The sequence below is a fragment of the Pocillopora damicornis genome, chromosome 4 (assembly GCF_964200805.1).
Source record: "Pocillopora damicornis chromosome 4, jaPocDami1.2, whole genome shotgun sequence".
Lineage (NCBI taxonomy): Eukaryota > Metazoa > Cnidaria > Anthozoa > Scleractinia > Pocilloporidae > Pocillopora > Pocillopora damicornis.
The window spans coordinates 26046287-26065032 of record NC_142673.1 but is presented as its reverse complement, the minus strand read 5'-3'; the positions used below and the strand labels follow the sequence as shown (position 1 = coordinate 26065032).

Genomic DNA, 18746 nt, shown 5'->3' with positions numbered 1-18746 from the left:
CTTAGATCTGATGTCAATCTTCCATCCTCCCGAGAAGAAACTGCAGGACACGTGATGCATAACGTAACAGTCCTTCTTAAGATCCCAGATCCACCCCTGTTAGGCATGTGTGTGACTTAAAGGGAGAACTGCTTTGGTTCTGATTATATCATCAATGTCGAGTAAATTATGCTATATTCATATGAAATAAATTAGCACATGGGGAGAATGGTTTATTATTTTTAGAGAGACACAAGTGGTTTTCAATTATTCGGTCAGCTTGCACACAAGAAAATTAGATACCAACCCCTGTAGTTTTGGGATGGGGATTTACTCGCCAGCCTCCCTCTTTTGGAGCCATGAATTCACATGATGCCCCCTTTCTCGTTTTCTGGACTCCCTCTTTAATTTAAGCTTCCCAGTTTGGGACGTTCGGTGGGTCTTGTCAGCAATGGTTCTCGTCTACAAATTTACAAACACTTAACGAACTTCCGGTTACATCATGAAAATGGAAGTGATTATACTTCAAATGTTTACCACAAATAGTATTCAAACCAGGCGAAATACCATCAAATTCAAAATTACTAGGGGCTAAGTCGTTTTTAGATAAATTTCTGAGCTCACCAAATGATTGGAACTGTAAACATGACGACAATCATGCTGTGGCATATTTTACTACGATATACATCGCCCTAGAGACTATTTTGTAATGAATTTAAACATCATTGTCACACCATTGGTTTGTGATCGCAATGAGAGGATCACCTATGATTTCACACCACCCTCCGATGGACTATGATGTAATCTACCACGAGAAGATTAATACCAATGAGCATCATAAAGATCGTGTGGGAGTCCAGCAAGGAGAAACCGAGGAAAGCGTGGAACTGGGGTAAGCGACTTTGTAAAATTTTACATTTTGATACCCACGCTCTATCATTTGTCAGCGAGTGCCCCGAAAGTCATCACGATCGAGTAGAAAGCGACGATGGCTCGAAAATTATCATAACCAATACAGTAAAGAGCAAACTTGTTTTGTTCTTGCGATCTCGAATAACAACATTAACTATCGGTTTATGGTCACAGAATTTGCACAACGATTTAAATATTCTGCTTGTTTGATTTATTCTTGATTGTTCAAACTTCTGCTTTTTGCTCACAAATATTTCAAATTGACAGCAGTTCCAATTATTTTAAGAGAAGCAAAAGACTGATTATTTTTCTCCGTTAAATCTTAATGAAAACTTAGACTCTACTTTGTTCTTTATCTGGAACAATTTAATTGACAGCACGTACATTAAATCAAAACTGATTGAGCGTAAATTTGAGCTCAGCTACGTGAATTTTAAAATATCCTCTAATTGGTTCCTAATGACCGTTTTTCAAATTGAATCAGGTGGAGATCTGCCTAATCTATTGACAGGTAGAATTGATATGTGAAATTGTTCCTTCTGGTGTGGTTTCCATGCTAAAATTTCGCATGAATTAATCAATTTACAGTTCCTCGTGCTACCTTAGCTGACAAACAACGACTGACACCTTTTGCTCGTCAAAACTTAGCCCAACTATTTTTACGTTGGCTGATGTAAAACAAAACTCAAGAAAGTACCATCTACTTTACTTTTCGTGCTTTAACTCAAATTGCGGCAGTGAGAGGATTTCATTCTGATTTCTTTACTTAGCCATTTTTTTCACTGTTCATTGGCTTCATCTTTTATGCTGTAATTTTCTTGACGTAAAATGGCTGCGATACTTCTGCCTATTTAAAAATCTTCTTTGAATTTTTAGCTACGAGAAACATTCACTGTCGATAACTTGCACTGACTATCTCTTGGATCTGTCATCATTTTTTTCCGAGATGATTTCTTACTGCAGCTATGTCAGAATAGTCTTACCGGAACTTGGCCCCTTAGTGGGTATAAAATTTGTTGAAGTTTTTCACCTAACTGAATTATTTAAATCGCATCGCAAAGTGCATGTACTCTCGTCTGGTTGGTTTGCTATCCATCGATATGCGTACAAATTTATCATACGAGGCTGGCTTTTACGAGGACCTCTCTTTCACTTCAGTGATTCGTCTCACATAAAAGTATTCTCGTTGAAAGGCTTTTTGGAGAAAATCAAGATTAGGCTGCGAGCAGGCTCTCGTCGTTACGGCTTCGACCCGAGTGTTTCTTCGTCCGCGGGAAAGTATGTAGCCTTAAACAAAGCGAGCCTGCCAGAGGTCTACAAGTGGTCTGGTACTGCATGGTTACTCTTTTGAAATGAATCGATCTGAGGGAACATTACAATGTCATAGATGTAACTTAGCCGGGAGATATCTTATGCAATATTGATTCAATTTAGGGGGGCACGAATTCTGAAGAAAAGAACATGCATGAATTCCCAATCTATTTCGAGCAAACTCAGGATAAATGCAAAAAATTATTTTTAGAAAATAAAACTTTATTTGGTTCCTTTCCTTGAGATGTAGATGAAACACCTTGTTGAAAGAAGCATCAAACCATAACCTGCTAACGGCTACACTTGTACCACAAAGTCCATGAAAAGAAGACGAAAAAATAATAAAAAAAATTCAAACATTTTATGTGATAGACCTACGAATATTATCGCTTTGATGAAATAAATTATCCAAAAACTGCTTGAAATGTCCACTCGGCTCAATGATATTTGACAACCACTTAGTAATACAGGTATAAGTCCCCTCCAAACAGCCACCCGTCATTTTGGGCAAGAAACCTGCTGCATCTAATGATTGGGCCAATGATTGACAGGCGACCAGCCAATCATAACGCGCGAATAAGAGCGTCTTCTCGAAGATGTAAATAAAACAGTTACAAGAAAGGTTTGTCGTTCAGTTTCACATTCGAGGCAAAAATTTGGGAGAAGCGCGCTCTAGCGTTTCCAACTAATTGAAATCTCGGCAATGCCTATACCAGACAGGAGAACAAGCGGCAAGGAAGGTAATACCATATTCAATGATGCATTCAATGGGCTAGTAATTAAGCTATGCATTTTTCTAGCACATACCACGAAAGCGTTTCCTCACAAGATATCTTTTTTCACAGCTTAGTAGCTGCTAGAATATGGAAACCAAAAAGTCCTTATTTATTTCTATGTAGGCGCCTTTTTTTTTTTTCGTCAAGAAATGAAACGAATTTTGCCGTAAGGATTTTCGAGACAATTCCTGTAGAGCTGTTCAGACATTATGCGGAAAAATTGCAGTTCTCTATGCATATTACTTAGTATTGTTCTTTAGCAACCAAACTCTTCTTTATTACAAGCGTGAAGGGAAAAAACATTAAACATGCGTCAAAGTTCTGTTTCTCTTAAAAAGACCAAATAAAACAATGATTTCATAATTCAGTAAATATTTGTCCCCTTGATTTTAGCACAGAATCTTAGAAGTCATTTATTATTACAGAGCCAGTGTTGCTGGCCAACGAACCTAAATTATGCAGAGCTTATAATAACAACTCCATGCCAGCAAGATAATTGGGTTTGAATTTATATCATACAAAAGTTGTTTTATTTGAAATTTCAAAACAATCACAGTCACAGTTTACTGCATGCATGATTGTAACTTTCATCAAAATCAAAAAAAGCAAAACGTCAGAATTCCTTGAATGAAACAAGTAACTTTTTACGTAACTTTTTTACGTGTCAAGGACAAAACAAAGGGCGTGGTTTATACAAGGAGTATTTGAGGGGTTACTTACTTATAACAATAACAATATTTTATTACTCCTTGCAAGATGTTTTCGCGTCGAATGCATCTGCTAAAAAAAATTTCTTAGCATAATTTTTTGAATCAGAGACCAATCGGACGCTGTCTCTATCATGTCTTACACCCTTATCCTTCACTATTGTTCCTTGAAGATTCGCTTTTCTCATCATTTTCATATGAGCTCACTAGTATACTAATCGTTTGTTTGTGTTCGTTTTGCAGCAAAGTCAGCTGCTAAAGATGTGTTTAGTGGTGGTAAAGGCGAAGAAGGTACTATAAATTCCTTTTCTTTTTTATCGCTAACAAAACGCATCAGTTCGAGAAACAAAATGTTGATTACACTGAATAAAACACGTTCTTTGGCAAAGCAGGGGTTACTCAAGAGTTTTTTTTATTGTCCCCTAAACAGAAGAAAAAAGATCTAAAGAGTTTTGAGACTGGTATGCCAAAAGAAAAAGTAGGAAGGGTAGGCAAGAATGTGTTCATCGGTTCTTGTTTCTTCAAGCGATTTTGAGTTGCAGAAAAGAAGCCCTAATAAATTTAGGCTGAAACGCGATTCGAATCTGTGCCTCCCACATAATTATTGGCCGGGCCACCTTTAATTGAGTTCGAAGCCACATTTTGAGAACAAGGCAAATTCTAGTGTATTCTTCGTTCCTGTAGCAGAATCTGATCCCAATTTTAATGAAACAAATTTTTTACTTGCATAGGAAGTTTTCAAAAAGCCGGAAAGTTCGTCTTGTCCTCTAAGCTGTGGGAGCACTCCACTCCATCCAAAACATGCGATGTACTCATCACATTTCCCAAAGGGACAGAGGACTACACGGTAATGTGGCTGCTATCGAGACTGCGAGCCAGAGTACCAGATGTCGACGTCCATGTCCGTCAAATGGCACACTCACCAGTCTACGGTTTCTATCTAACTTCCTCTTTTGAAGTCTTCCTTCAAAAAGCCGAAGAACTGGGACTAAAGAAAAAGTTACGCACAGGTGGAATCACGGATTTTAAGTACGACGAACGAGATAGTTTTGAGAATTCAGATGATCCCACGGTGTTCTTTAAATCTGGAGAGAGGCAGAGCATGATCTTGGAAATGGTAAACGACCTAAGAGCCGTGGAGGGAGACGAGCTGGGAAAGATTAAGTTTGTGGAGGGGCAGCAGATCGGTATGAAAATTTGTATTCTTAAAAAAATGAAGAGCCAGGTAAAAAATGATCAAAGACATTTATCTAACATCTTATAGAGCAATTTTCCAACTCAATTTCAATTTCATTTTGATCATCTCTACCAGTCGGATTATTCAGTGGTCGAACAATGGGAAATTTTTTTAGATATCCTCATACAGTCTGTTCTCGTTTAATTTAATGGATGTTCAGTGCCCACTAAACCTCTGTTCGTTCAAAATACTTTTTAAAACTCAGTACCAAAGCTGCAGGCGGAGGGCGTTGTGGAGAAGATGTTTCCTCTACATAATTCAGATGATCTAGCCAAACTTAGGAAATCCTGGGTCTCTGCTTTCTTCAAGAAGCAACCTCTGGGTGAGTAATGTAAAATTCAACAATTTCTTTATTTTTCAGAATGAACACTCATTAAACTCAAAACAATTTGTTTTAAGCTTTTTTCTTGAGATCTCCCACTTGGGTGCCCAGCCAATCGGTAAGACAGATCAGGGCTTGGAATTGTTTCCTATCCTTTGTCAATTGGTGATATAAGTTTAAAGCTTAGGGCGTGCTATTATTTCTTTAGCCTGGCGTTATGAAATTGGTTCTTTTGATGTTAAGTGCTCAGAAACTGTGTTTTTCTTACATTTTCAGACGATATTTGCGAGTATTTTGGTGTCAAAATCGCCATGTACTTCGCCTGGCTGGGAATGTATACCAAGTGGTTGATAGCACCCGCAGTTCTTGGTATTATAACCTTTATCCTGTCCAACAGGGGTGAGGTTACACGAGACTGGTGCATCTTATTTTTCAACATCTTCAACATCGTGTGGGCTACGCTCTTTCTAGAAGCCTGGAAACGAAAGAGTGCTGAACTTGCGTACAAGTGGGGAACTATGGACATGCCATCGGATGCTCTCAAGGAACCAAGACCCCTTTTTAGGGTGTGGTTTTTGTTGCATGCCACATTGATCTCTTTCTCTTAGACATAATAAAACCACTGGAATCTCAGTACAGATCCTACTTTCAGTCCAAGTTACTCCACAGTCGAGTTAAGAGACCAGCCAAAAATTTATCCCCTGGGTGGTGGGGGTGTAGAGGATCACATAGCTTCAAGGGGGAGCGGAGGGGAATCAGTCGCCGCTAATAGAGCATAAAGGGAGGACTATTGAAAATTGACTGTCAATTAACTGCCTAATTGAATTTGAAAGCATGCGAGACGTAGGTTCGAGTTCTCCGTATCGTTTTGTTACACGACATTCCGTTTTGTTATACAATATTCCACTTTTTGCCGTTACTAAGAGGTTGTTTATTTCCAACGTACATGTCTTGCTTCTTCCATACAGGGTGATTTCCAACCAAGTGAAATAACTGGACGTATAGAAGCACACTATCCTTCTTGGAAACGAAACATCTTCCGCTACTGCGTATCACTGCCAATCATTCTCACGTCTCTGGGCGTGGTACTGGTCACCATGCTGTTGTGTTTTGAGTTTCAGAGGTGGGTGGACGGTATGGAGAATCCTCCTAAGCCACTGAAGTTTGCTCCAAAGATCGCCCTGGCGGTCTGTATTGGCATGTTAGATGACAATTATAAGAAAGTGGCTTATCATTTGAACGATAAAGGTGAGTTAAGATTTCAGCTACCGTCAAATCCCTATCAAGTGACCTTCTAGATCAAAGTCAGTGATTCGCTTTTACAAAGTTACGCAAACCATAGATCTGGGACGAGCCTACTGCTCTTTTTTTAAACTCATTTCACTAAAAAAATTGGACACTTGTTTAACTGGCAGGACAGGATGAACATCAAATAGGGTTTTCAACCATGAGGTGTAAATTGCGCGATGAATTTTGGTTTCTAGTTTACCTTTTTCTCCGTGAAACGCTAAATATTAGCATTTTTAACGGTAGATCTCGGCAATTATGTTGTCAAAAAGCTCATTCCTGACTCTTAAACGTGTTACTACTGACTATAGGTTTGACCTGTAACTCTTATCACGTAGGAAAGGGATATAAGATTAAAAATTCCACAGCGTTGCCAAAGTCTGAGCACGGAATTTAAAAAACTTTATTACGAGGAACGCAACTCACCGAAGAAAGATCTAAGTCCCACTTGCCTTTATCGTATCGAGTTTCAGTGACGGAGGCAAATCACTTACCTCTTTTACGCACTACTTAACCTTGTGAGAATATTTACACGTCTGAAACGAAAGAAAACACCACATTTGATTCGATGGTGTCTGATGGCACTAATGAAATTAATCTAATGCCGAGTGAATGGCTGATTTACTTTAAGATTGGAAGAAAATACGAAAAAGCTCTGAATGCTGTTAAAAAGATTTTAACAATAATTTTTCTTAATTATAAGGCTCATGTTCTATTCACAGAGAACTATCGACTACAAGAGACATATGAAAACCACTTGATTATTAAGCTTGTCTCGGTGAGTGTTTTTTTTTTTAAATAACTTCTTTGAAGCTGAGCTAAAGCTAAGTCATTAGATGCAACATCTCACGCTAAAATTTTCCTTTTTTCACTCATTATTTTCTTGCAGTTCCAGTTCTTCAACGCCTTCTTGGCACTGTTCTACATCGCCTTCTACCTTCGAGACATGGACAGGCTTAAAACCGTAAGCAAATATTATCTAATCCTAACTATATAAACGCATTTAACTAAACACAAGAGAAAGTATCTTTTTTTTCAACATGATTTAGAATGTCTCTGTTGAAAGCTCTTTTGCTCTAAAATACTCGAAGGGTCGTGCCGAGATTCATATTAGTTCTTAGAAAACGTAGAGAAAACATTTACTTTTTTTCAATTCCAGCAACTTGCAGCGCTGCTCATCACTAAACAAGTGGTTGGAAACGTCAAGGAAGCTTTGGTTCCATTTGTGAAACAGAAGGTGAAGGAATGGAAACTAAAGAAGGAGGAAGCTAAGGCGAAAAAGGAGCTGGAACAAAAGGAAGGAAAAGATAAGGGGGCAGCTGATAAGAAGTCAGATAAACCTAAGGAATTGGACTCGCCACTGATGAATCAGGCTGAAATCGAGAGTACCATGGCAGAATATGAGGTAACAAGAGTTCAAACGAACACTTTCTTTGTGCGGCGCTTTATATTGGTTGTGACATTTACTTTGAATTCATTGAAGTAATGGTCCGGTAATTAGGGTCCGGTCCGAACAATAATTAAAAAGCATTATGTAGTGTAAAAAGAGGTCAGGATACATTTTATCTTTCGTTACCAGGTCATCGTGTACGTCCTCTCCGAAGAATACTTTATCATTCCTAATTCTGCGCACTAGGAATGTCCATTTTGTACATCTGTTCATAGATTTCTCTTCCTGATTAGATAGTCATGTTTGTTGGTCATTATGAAATCTTAAAATTTTTCGCACTTTGCTTCCCTCAGGACACGTTCGAGGACTACTTGGAGATGTTCATACAGTTTGGCTATGTGGTTCTTTTCTCTTCTGCTTTTCCTCTTGCTGCCCTGTGCGCTCTTCTTAACAACATCATAGAAATCAGGAGCGATGCTTTTAAACTGTGTACCAATCTTCGTCGACCGTTCGGAGAGCGAGTAGAAAACATTGGCACATGGCAGGTAACTTTTTCGCTCTCGCGAATCAGGCTTCCTTACATTGATTTCATTGCATTATAGCATTTTGTCACTTCTCAATATTCAAATAAAATGTTAAATTAGTAAAATGATCTTTATCCTGAAAATTATCATGAGTCAGAGCATTTTTCTCGCTGGATCCTACATAGATCAAACTCTTTTCCCATAATTCCTCTGATGTCTTTCTCTCATAGGATGCAATGGAAGTCATGGGAGTGGTAGCAGTAATGGTCAACCTGGCTTTACTTGGCATGGGCGGCTCAGTTCAGCGGATGTTCCCCAACATGACAGTCACTGACAGGATCATTCTCATCGTTGTGCTTGAGGTCAGCTCAGAGTTTGAGCTCTTTTGGCAATATCTCCCTCTACCTTTTAATTTCCTTCCTTCTCACGATTCTCTCTTCTCCACTACTCTTTAGCAGTCAGTTAAGACCATTTTGTTGCATCGTGCAACTTTCCCATCTCTCCCTATGTCCCTCTGCCTAACAATTTCCTTTCTCCAATCATAAGGCCTTATAGTATGATGGTAGAACTTCTTGAATTAAAAAAAAATAGAAATTGAATTTATTTTATTGCAGCATCTTGTTCTTGGGATCAAGTTTGCGGTTGCTTACGCCATTCCTGACATTCCAGAATGGGTAGAAAATGAAATAGCCAAGATGGAATTCCAGCGGAGAGAGGCTCTGAAGGTACAAAATGCACGTTTGCATAACGATCGAAGAAGTGATCATAATATTCATTCTATTACCGTTTTCCAAAACTTCAAGGTGAATGAAATTAATTAAGATGTCGAACTGATATGTGGCTTATTAGGAATTCGCTTGGTCAGAGAACAGTATAGGTTGCAAACGCGTCGCTTTGCAGATATATAACATATTTACTACTCTCATGGTTTGAGTTTGAAATCTCATTTTAAAGAATTGTATGTTACGTTTCAGAGTGCTCCCAGCACACCCAAGAGTCCAAAAGATCCACAAGCAAAAGCTCACACCCCTGTGTAGTAAGAACACGGGATAATTTATAAGTCAACAGCAGGTCTGAAGGGGAAACCTCTTCATGTTTAGTTATGACTTCAAACGACTGCATTGCAGCGTTTAAAGGGATTTAGGATTTAGACACTTGTTTTAAAATTATTTGTACCAAAAAAACTTACATGTAAAAAAGAAAGATCGAATAACTTGTCAACTAACGGGCTAAGTGGGTTTCTGCGTTTTTGTGATTCTAATAATCCAATGAACCTTTTGATAGTTATAGGAAATTAGACGTTATGAACTTTATCGTAAAAAAGTGACGAAATGACTAGGAAACATCTTTGGCTAATGGAAAATCCTCAATTAAATTATATAACTGGTTAACTAACGCTATTTTACGGTGATCGACAGACGAAGCGAAACTATCTAATGCCGGACTGACATCATGAAGTAATGACTCGCTACATTCAGAAACAAAACTTCGGAGCATAACTAACCCGCTTCCTAACTCACCATATGGAAATAGAGTGTGTTCTATAGAAAAACCTCTAACACTAACACGACAGTGAGACTTAGCAACAATACTTGTATCTCTCCTTCTCTTTGTTAACACAAGACAATGTTAACAAAAAAGTAACTATAACGTAGCCATAACTGAAAAGTGAATTTAACTTCCATTATAACGAAATGATAACTCGTGTAGCGTTGCTAGAACTAAAGCGTTTCAAAAATCACTGACAATTAATAGACAAAATTACATAAACGGAATACTAATTCATTACCAGTTCAAAACTGATGCACTAAAGAAAAAAACGCGTCACGTTAATTGCTGTAGTAAAGCTAAGAATCGACAGTTCCATTTATAGAAACTTAAACATGTAATAGTAACAATGCAAAGCATACTAACGATAATGACGGTAATAATTATAATAATTATCACAATAATTAGGATATAGACGACAATGATAACGATAACGAAGACTACTAACAAATTTCTCTCAAGGGAATTTAAAATATAATTTTATCTCGCATATTTCCAAACAAAGTCCATCCTTGATCACTTTTCAATACCACAGCTAATAGAGGAACAACAAATTAACCAATAGCTTGCTAATCGTTAGCTGTTAAAAAGTAATCACAGGCGCGGATCACTGTAAGACAAAACGAGACGAGCGAATAAACCTTTTAAATTAACTGAAACAGATTCACGTACTTTGCCAAGAAGCAGTTTGGACGTTTAATTCTTCTGTGATCGTCACACTTTACTGTTTCTTGAAACAGTATCAGCCGATCTCACAAAAAGTTATGCTAGCCCTGAAATATACGCCGAAGTTTGGCGATAAACTTTATGCGGACAGAGGGACAGTCATGATCAGAAAGTAGACAGACAAACAGACAAAAAGACACAGACAGGTTAAATACGAAATAACAGCAGCGAGCATTAGCTGTTATAACTGCGTGTAACCCTGAACTTGAACCCCTGGCCAAGCCAGCTAAAAATTTTAATAACTTTAACGAGCTAATCTGCATTTCATTACGATCTAGAAAACAAATCACAACTAACAAAACGTCAGCTACCACATTTTAACTAAACAGCATAACGGAATAACAAGAAACTAATTCGGTTAATATCGGCGGCCTAGACTCAAAACGACTAAAAAGCAGCTACTGCTTACCACGCCGCGATTAATTTTGAATCCATGTATTCAACCAAGAATCTAATAACGAGTCAAAGAGACTGTTTAAAAATCATAATACGTTTTTTATTTGCCATCATTAAAGATTCCTAATTTCAACCATGTTTTCTACTAGCTCACGATGCAACAATATACTACTAAAAAACGAACTCAAAGGAGCCACACCGGTTAAAATTTTTATCATGGAATCAATAACAAAAATTCAGTGCCTCTTAAAACTAACAAGAAAGGTTGAATTAGTAAAAAAATTAGGGTTCTTAAAAATAGAGAACGAAAGCTTGACGAGAACTTAGATTTGCAACTTAAAAAACTAACCCATTAACTTGATAGTTATTTAATTGCTACTGTTGTCTTTGCATAGTGTTCTTTGTAATAATATTAATTCAATATTAATCGGTAAGCTGGTGTTATCCTTGTCTGTATTATTTAACGCATTCAGACGACGTGTTTTCTTCAAGTTAGTTTCGACGACAGCTAATAAATGTGTAACCAAGAAAAACGAAAATCTGCTTGATTCAAACAACATACTATACTGCCTTCTGTAATTTACCAACATATTAACATTTAACATGTAACAACTGATTCGTTACTACTTTTATTTCAAACTTTTGTTCTCAAAGTAAGAAAAGTAAGGAAAATAATGCTCATAATACCAGGTAATGTAAAACATATAGTATTACCGAAATGTATGCACAGGACCTACGACATAAAATGAACAGGTAACCCAGAAGAATTTTAACAGAGAAGTTGAGTTCCCGTCCACAACGATGTTATTAACGTGACATAACAAAATACGAAAATGACAAGTTGGTAAACCACTAGTTATAAGTTAGTATTATAATTTATGACAAATACATCACTAAGAACCTATAACTTCACCGAAACAGGATTCAAAGAAATCCAAACTAAGGGACAATAATCTAGCAAAAGATAACGACAACGATTTAGCTTCATATGGATCACGGAGCTAAATAAGACGAAGAACAATACTCAGACTACGACAGGAACAAACAATAGTGAACAAAAAAATGAAAAAAACCTGACCTTGGCTTTTTCCAATGAAATCGACAATAGATAATGATAGATAGAATTTTTAAACTACTTGTAATTAAGAGAAGTCAAAGAAATAAAAGACACTGATTTAGGAAAAAGTCGATTTTGCGGGCGACTTGAGAGTTAAATCAATCATATGAAGTCTCCACTCTTTACATGTAGATGCAACTGATGCACATCTGGTTTTGTGAAGTTTATGAACAAATTAAAACAAAGCAGATAAACATTCTAAGTATCAGGTTCTAAAATTACTAGATTCAACCCAGTTTTTTTTTTCTTTTTTGTCATCAACTTTTAAGACTTCAACTTACAGTAGATTTTAAACTCTTCTTGGTTGGATATCACAAAAACTTGTCTTATTTGATAAATTTTTTTCAATATTTTGTAAAGAATAGTTTCAGTGCACTCACTTTTACAACCAGCAAAGACGGCTTCATTATCTAGAGAACTATCTGTATCTTTGTATTTATTTCATACTTTTACAGAGAATCAAGTTCTATATGTAAGTGCTAGAGAACAGAGCCAATAGGAAAGTAAAGGGTAATTTAAAGAGGTCTATTAGATATGATCAAGATATGCACTGTACAGGGAATAAAAGTAAAGTTACAGTTGGACTGAAAAATGTAGACACCTCTTTGCCTTATACAATGCCATAACTAATCATGACATGGAATAAAATGTTTCAATTGCTCAGTATGAGCATTCACAGTTTAAGAACATATCTGAGCAGTTTTTTTCCTCGTACTTCCCTGAGCCGGCCACAATGTCTTAACATGGTAAGAATTGCCCTTCCAGTGGAGTCCATCTTCATTTGTGAGTATGTCTTAAGATCATCATCGATGAAAAAATACTCTCCTGTTGAAGAACAAAACCAATGCAGCTGAAATTTGGGGTCATGATGGAATGGGAAAGGGGAGAAAAAGGAGTCTCGGGTTTCTGGATTACTTTTGAGACTCAGTTGGAAGTTACTCTCATTGACTACATGTACCTCAATCTACAGTGTAAGGTTTTGTAAGAATTTATTAGGCTTTCTTTCAAAAGGATTTCACTCACATGAAAACATGTTTCCACCATGATCAAGCAATAACACCAGCACATGGCAATAACCATATTTGGATATGTGTCAATCATCACACATACAGGCAATAGCTTTTTTTCTGCTAAGGACACACGCTGTCCATGTTTCCATGTTCATGTGTATTTTAAGGCCAGTCTAGGTCACTTACCCTCTATGTCTGGTATCTCAGCCTCTTTAAAAGCCTTAAATACATAAATAGATACATGTCAGTAATTTATAAAAGAAGTGCTAATTGCATTACTGAAGACAGGAAATACCCAAGATGTACACCTTGGGAACCAAGCATATCTGCTGAGACTTTAAGATATCATATTCATAATTAAAACAGTACTTTCAAATAAATTCAGAAAGCAAGTATGGTATATCCTTCTCAACAGATGACCAGTGTGGCTGCAGTTTTCAAAATATATTAAGTGATAAATCACCAATGAATTTCAAAAGACTGCAGCCACATAATAATAAGACTGAAAGAAAACCAAGTAAGTTCAGTTTATCATGTTTTCACTTCATGACAAACAAAGCAAACAAATGGTTCTTGAAAGCTCAAATATCTAGGGTTTTCAGGTTTTTATAAATCTTTGAAACCGTAAAAGCAATTTACTACAGGTGTTCCAAAGTTAGAAGTTAGTTGGCCATGGCCAGTGGACTCTGCTGAACAACATACAGCTCTGATCTACCTTGTATTTTTTCATAACTGGCTCCCCCATTGCTGAGCGAGGAAGACGTAGTATCTTGTATTTTGCTGTGATGACTTTATGGATTTCATCAATGGCATTGTTGACTTGGTCATAGGAGGTACGTCCCTTGATGTACCTGAGTAAGGTATGTGAGAGCAGGTTATTTAAAAAGGGTCTATGAGAACAACACAAAACAAAGCAAAATAAAAAAAATAACAATAGTGAAATGAGCTTTGGAACAAATCAAGTAAAAGCTGCTATTATATCAACAAATATAGTTATAAAAAACCCTGCCACAGTCCTGTACTTCAGCCAGACAGTTACAAACAGAAGTATTCTAATGCAGGAAGGGGTACAAATATCTTCTCTCCTTGATTAGATAAATCTAAGTACAGGAAACTGGAATAAGTCTATAATCTCAATTATTGAGATGTAGGGGTTATTTAAATTACTTGTCTCTGGGTTAAATTCTTACTTTGGTATTTGATCAAACTCTTCAACTGTGAGATATGCTAACTTGGGAAACTCAAATCCATCCTCGCTTGATAGATCTTTAGCTCTGCGGGTCTTTCTTGGCTTTTTCACATTCTCTGTTGCAACTTCCTCTTTCAAAACAACTCTAAATGATCACAGTTGGGACAATAAATAAAATTTTGCTTGAAAATATCAGTAACCATGTGAAGATGTATTTTAGGTTTTTGTTTTGGTTTAATGTTATCATAGATGGAATAGGTAAGCTCTAGGTATAGTGCTGTTTTACTTTAAATTTACTTTGAAACTGTCTTGAAAAATGCTATTGAGACAAAATGGAAAAGATTGATATCTTACTACTGATGTAGATGATTCATTTGCAGTTTTTGAAAGAGAAACAAACATCAACTGTAATGTGATTTCATCATAAGTATAAGGATATAAAATCAATATGGCAAAGTATCAATATGGAAAGTTCTTATTTGTCTTATGGTTTTGAAAGAACACTGTCAGTGGTACAGTGTAACAGTGATAAACCATATTTTAGTTCCCAAAAGCTGTAATGTTCACAGAATGTCAGAAATTCTACCAAATTCTCCTGGGATCAATTGAGCCCTGTCAACTTCTTTTGTTCTGGAGCAAAAAATACATGTATCAATATTTAGCAAATGAACCTCTCAATGCAGTGGGAGAGTAAGTGCACTCAAGAAGCTTGCCATGTGATAAGTGACTCCTTTAACTATAAAGAGAGGCTCTTAGTTAATATGCACCTTTTCATTCAGTGACTCAATTGTTTTACCTTTGTGATATCTTTTCAACTCCAGGGAGATGTGATGGGAGGTTGGATGTAATGTGTTCAAGTCTTTCTTTAAATTTTTTTGCAACATCTTGTGTAACCTTTATTAAAGTTAAAACAAATACACGTATCAAAAGAATGTTAGAATCATCCTAAGTATAATTATAACCACATTTCAGAAGTTAAATATTTTATGATCATCAAATAAATATTGTTGGGAGATATAAGGCACAAAATGAAATAATGTACACACATGTCCAGAGGTAAACATGATCCTTTATAAAAGGGTTTCTTGATTGTTTCAGTCTACATCTAACCAGCAGTTTCTTGTAGTAGTACACAAGTTATGAGTTACCTCTCCTTGCTCCACTAACTTCTTTTCCCTTTCCAAATGTGCTTGAAAGCTACTTAGAGAAGATTCTATCTCTAGCAATTCTTTGTCCAGTGACCTCAACACAGAATCACAGTTGGCAGAACTTGCTGATAATAATTGAAGCAAATGACATAGTAAACAATGATTTATGTAACTGAGATGTTGTCGGAAGCACAAGCACCAGGTCCTAGTAATTTCAGATTTGGTATAGAAAGAGCTGAACCATTCATTTCCCAAGCCTTGATTGTTAAATTTAAAACAACATATATCCTTAAGATAATTAATTTGATAGCCAAGAGCCTGTTTAAAGACGATTGGTTGAAAGTTATTCGGATAAAAAAAGCACAGAATGGGGGATTCTCGTGAAAAATGAGCGGAAACACGGGATCAGGACAACACCCCCCCGCACCCCGCACCAGCTTCCCTTACAGAAAACCCCCCTTAACCCCGCTCCCCTTTCAGACCCTGTATCTTTCAAAGGGTCCCGCAAATAGTTTATACTTCTTAGCTTGATCAATAAACCAAAGAGCTCTGCAATATTGCACTTTCTAGCATATCAAACCTAAAATCACAAAAGTAAAAATGCATGGTGCACGGTATGGAATAAAAAATGGCTGATTGGTCCCTGACTTTCGGTAAATGATTTTGACAACGATTGAAGGGCTTTACTTTGTACTTTCGAAGCCTTGAGACATCAACGATCAACCATGATACAAAATCTGCACATCACATTTTGCTTAACAATGGATTTCAATATAAATCATATTTAAATGCTACCTTTGGTTTTTTTTATCTTACCTGCACCTCTTAATTCCATGCATCGCTTTAAACTGGAGATTTTTGAAGAGAAAATTTCCGTCATTTGCTCTAAAGTCGCCGCCATTTTGAGTTTAGCGCCAATTTTTAAAAATACGACCGCTTACAAATTTATACTACAGGCGCAGATTCTTTGATAGTTCTCTGCTCGGACTCGTCTACCGGTCCCCCGATAAGGCTACAATGTTTGTAAAGCATGATCTGCCAAAGGGCAATTTTCGCTTATAGCCACAGTTTTTGAATCAACTTATTTAGCACGTGTGGAATTATTGCCTTACATGGCCCCGAGCAAGTTTCTTAACCAGCTAATTTGCAATCACTTTTTTTTTTTTGGCTAGCATTAACATGCTGGTTTTCAGTGTCACGCCATTCAAAATAGATCAAAATAAAAAATAAAAACCGTTCAATCGATTTAGTCTAGAATCTGGAAATAGAAAGAAGCTAGATATGTAAAGACTCTCGCCAAGATTCAGGTCACAGCAATTTTTCTTACGGAAGATATGAGGAGAAACGTTTTTCCCAAATTTATAGAGATTTGTATGGAGCCGCCATGCTGGTGCCCACCTAGATGGGCACCAACATGGCGGCCGGAAACCAGCAGAAACATCTGTCACTGAGTTTTGCTACAAAAGCGTGAATTTATCTCTCTAAGAACTCATAAACGTAACAATAATACTTTATTCTAATACAAGAACTGTTCAGATAGCTGAATTTCCCTAAATAAGTCACCTTTTAAACCAACATAACAGCTCTCTCGCTCGTCATGTAAAGGCCACGTCACGCAAAAGCTTAGAAATTCAAGAGTAGTCTATCACTAAACCAAGAACCCATTTGGAGTGAAAATTTGTCTGAATATTAGTTTTTAGCTGCTCTAATACATCATGAAAGTAAAATCTCAGGAGGATCAATAGTTCTGAAGTCTGAAATTTAGTGACGTCACGTGAAAACCAGCAATACGGCTTTGAAGAAAACTTGCTTATTAGTGAAGTCTTTTAGTCTTTAATAATTAGAAAGTTTTCCTAGACAGTGACTTTGTTGGAACGTAAAGTGAAGATAGCGTTTTTAAGTATATTTTCTTAGGCCTTGGAGTTCCAATATTTGCCCATACAGATACATTCTATATTTAGTTGTAGAAAATGCAAATCAAGCCAATATCTTTGATGGATCTCGCTAATTTCTTGTTTTCGTAGTCACAATCAATAATTCATATCGTGTTAAGTTCGTTTTTATCATTTAATGTGACCTCTGAAAGACACAAGGACAGATCTGTCTACATGTGCTCTTAAATATATTTCACTCGTCCTTACGTTGACGTTCCTTTCACATTTAATGGTAAGATATCCTCCGTCTATGAAAAGATCATTCAAATAGATCTCTCGAATTCTCGATCATCATCATCCCTCTTTTTTTTCAGGGAACGGTCTTAACTTTCTGTTTTGAGAATACACTGATGAAAATAAACAAAGACAAAAACAAAAGGTGCGTTGTCCTATTGTCTATGCGAAACAAGACAAGGGCTCTCTTGTCAGTAGGAACCTGGTTGCAAAAATAGAACAGGCAGAGCTTTCAATGGTCACACTCAGCTGTTTAGAAAGATGTAGAATAATTAAATTGCGAAGCTAATGACTAAAAGTTATAATTGTGAGTTGTATCTTTGAACCCGGTAAGAAGATTAAACGCCACCGCCGTCTACTAATATCACGCTTTCCTTTTGTCTTCTTTGTCAAGTTGAGAATGGACGAAGTTAGGAAATTGTACTCCCCTAGACAACTACACGGCACGTTGACAGAGAGGGAAAATTGGAGCGTTAGACGCAGCAAAAATCCTATTGTCGTATTACATCATGTGGAGCCTTCATTCATAGGAAACGGGGTCAAAGTCGTACAAAACACGTTTATCTGCAAATCTATAGTTGTGACTAAAACCAATACAACCTTTGAACTCGCGCTTTTGGAGTGGGACTGATGTGGACACTGATTGAAACAACACCGATCTGACCACCCAGAACTGTTTATGGACCTTTGCTTAATCCGTCCTTCGAGGAGGCGAGCGTGGCCTAGTGGTTAGGGCGCTGCACTTGTAAGCCGGAGGTCCCGGGTTCAAGTCCTCCTCCCTGCCACTATGTTGATTTGTCTTCGGTGGCCCCGAATTCAACTCCTGCACGCTTTGTAAATAGCCAACTGGTCTGCCTCCTACCAGTTGGGGTTTTTAACGAGTTTCTGTTCATTTACGATATTTGTTTCCTCATTTACAGTGTCCCCAATTAGCACAGCAGTGCTAAATACGCTGACACTTAAATAAAGTTATTATTATTATTATTATTATTATTATTC

At 37.0% G+C, this 18746-nt stretch overlaps 2 protein-coding genes and 1 long non-coding RNA gene across 5 annotated transcripts; 2 read left to right on the top strand and 1 right to left on the bottom strand.

Moving 5' to 3' along the window:
* Window positions 1-514: 514 nt before the first annotated feature.
* LOC113686731 (anoctamin-8) lies at window positions 515-12824 on the top strand. 2 transcript variants are annotated; one of them, XM_027204390.2, is made up of 13 exons: window positions 515-871; window positions 3929-3976; window positions 4417-4872; window positions 5128-5244; window positions 5521-5810; window positions 6213-6492; window positions 7254-7309; window positions 7421-7495; window positions 7691-7936; window positions 8275-8466; window positions 8676-8807; window positions 9060-9170; window positions 9420-10858. In XM_027204390.2, the coding sequence occupies exons 1-13, from the start codon at window positions 808-810 to the stop codon at window positions 9480-9482; spliced, it is 2130 nt and encodes a 709-aa protein (XP_027060191.2). In that variant the 5' UTR covers window positions 515-807; the 3' UTR covers window positions 9483-10858. The 2 variants fall into 2 exon arrangements, with proteins under 2 accessions (XP_027060191.2, XP_027060192.2); XM_027204391.2 differs by lacking the exon at window positions 515-871 and adding an exon at window positions 2787-2942 and having other exon boundaries at window positions 9420-12824.
* On the bottom strand, window positions 11194-16628 carry LOC113686667 (SKA complex subunit 1). Its single transcript, XM_089204666.1, has 7 exons — window positions 16396-16628; window positions 15580-15704; window positions 15228-15325; window positions 14433-14576; window positions 13958-14093; window positions 13429-13462; window positions 11194-13057 (listed from the first exon to the last, which is right to left on the bottom strand). Exons 1-7 carry the CDS (start codon window positions 16478-16480, stop codon window positions 12906-12908), a joined length of 774 nt encoding a protein of 257 aa, XP_089060792.1. The 5' UTR covers window positions 16481-16628; the 3' UTR covers window positions 11194-12905.
* LOC149047423 (uncharacterized) lies at window positions 13986-18274 on the top strand. Of its 2 annotated transcripts, none has more exons than XR_016186069.1 (3): window positions 13986-14102; window positions 17828-17892; window positions 18142-18274. It is a non-coding gene; the product is annotated as an uncharacterized LOC149047423 (long non-coding RNA). The 2 variants fall into 2 exon arrangements; XR_016186068.1 differs by lacking the exon at window positions 13986-14102 and adding an exon at window positions 17617-17745.
* The last annotated feature ends 472 nt before the right edge of the window (window positions 18275-18746 follow it).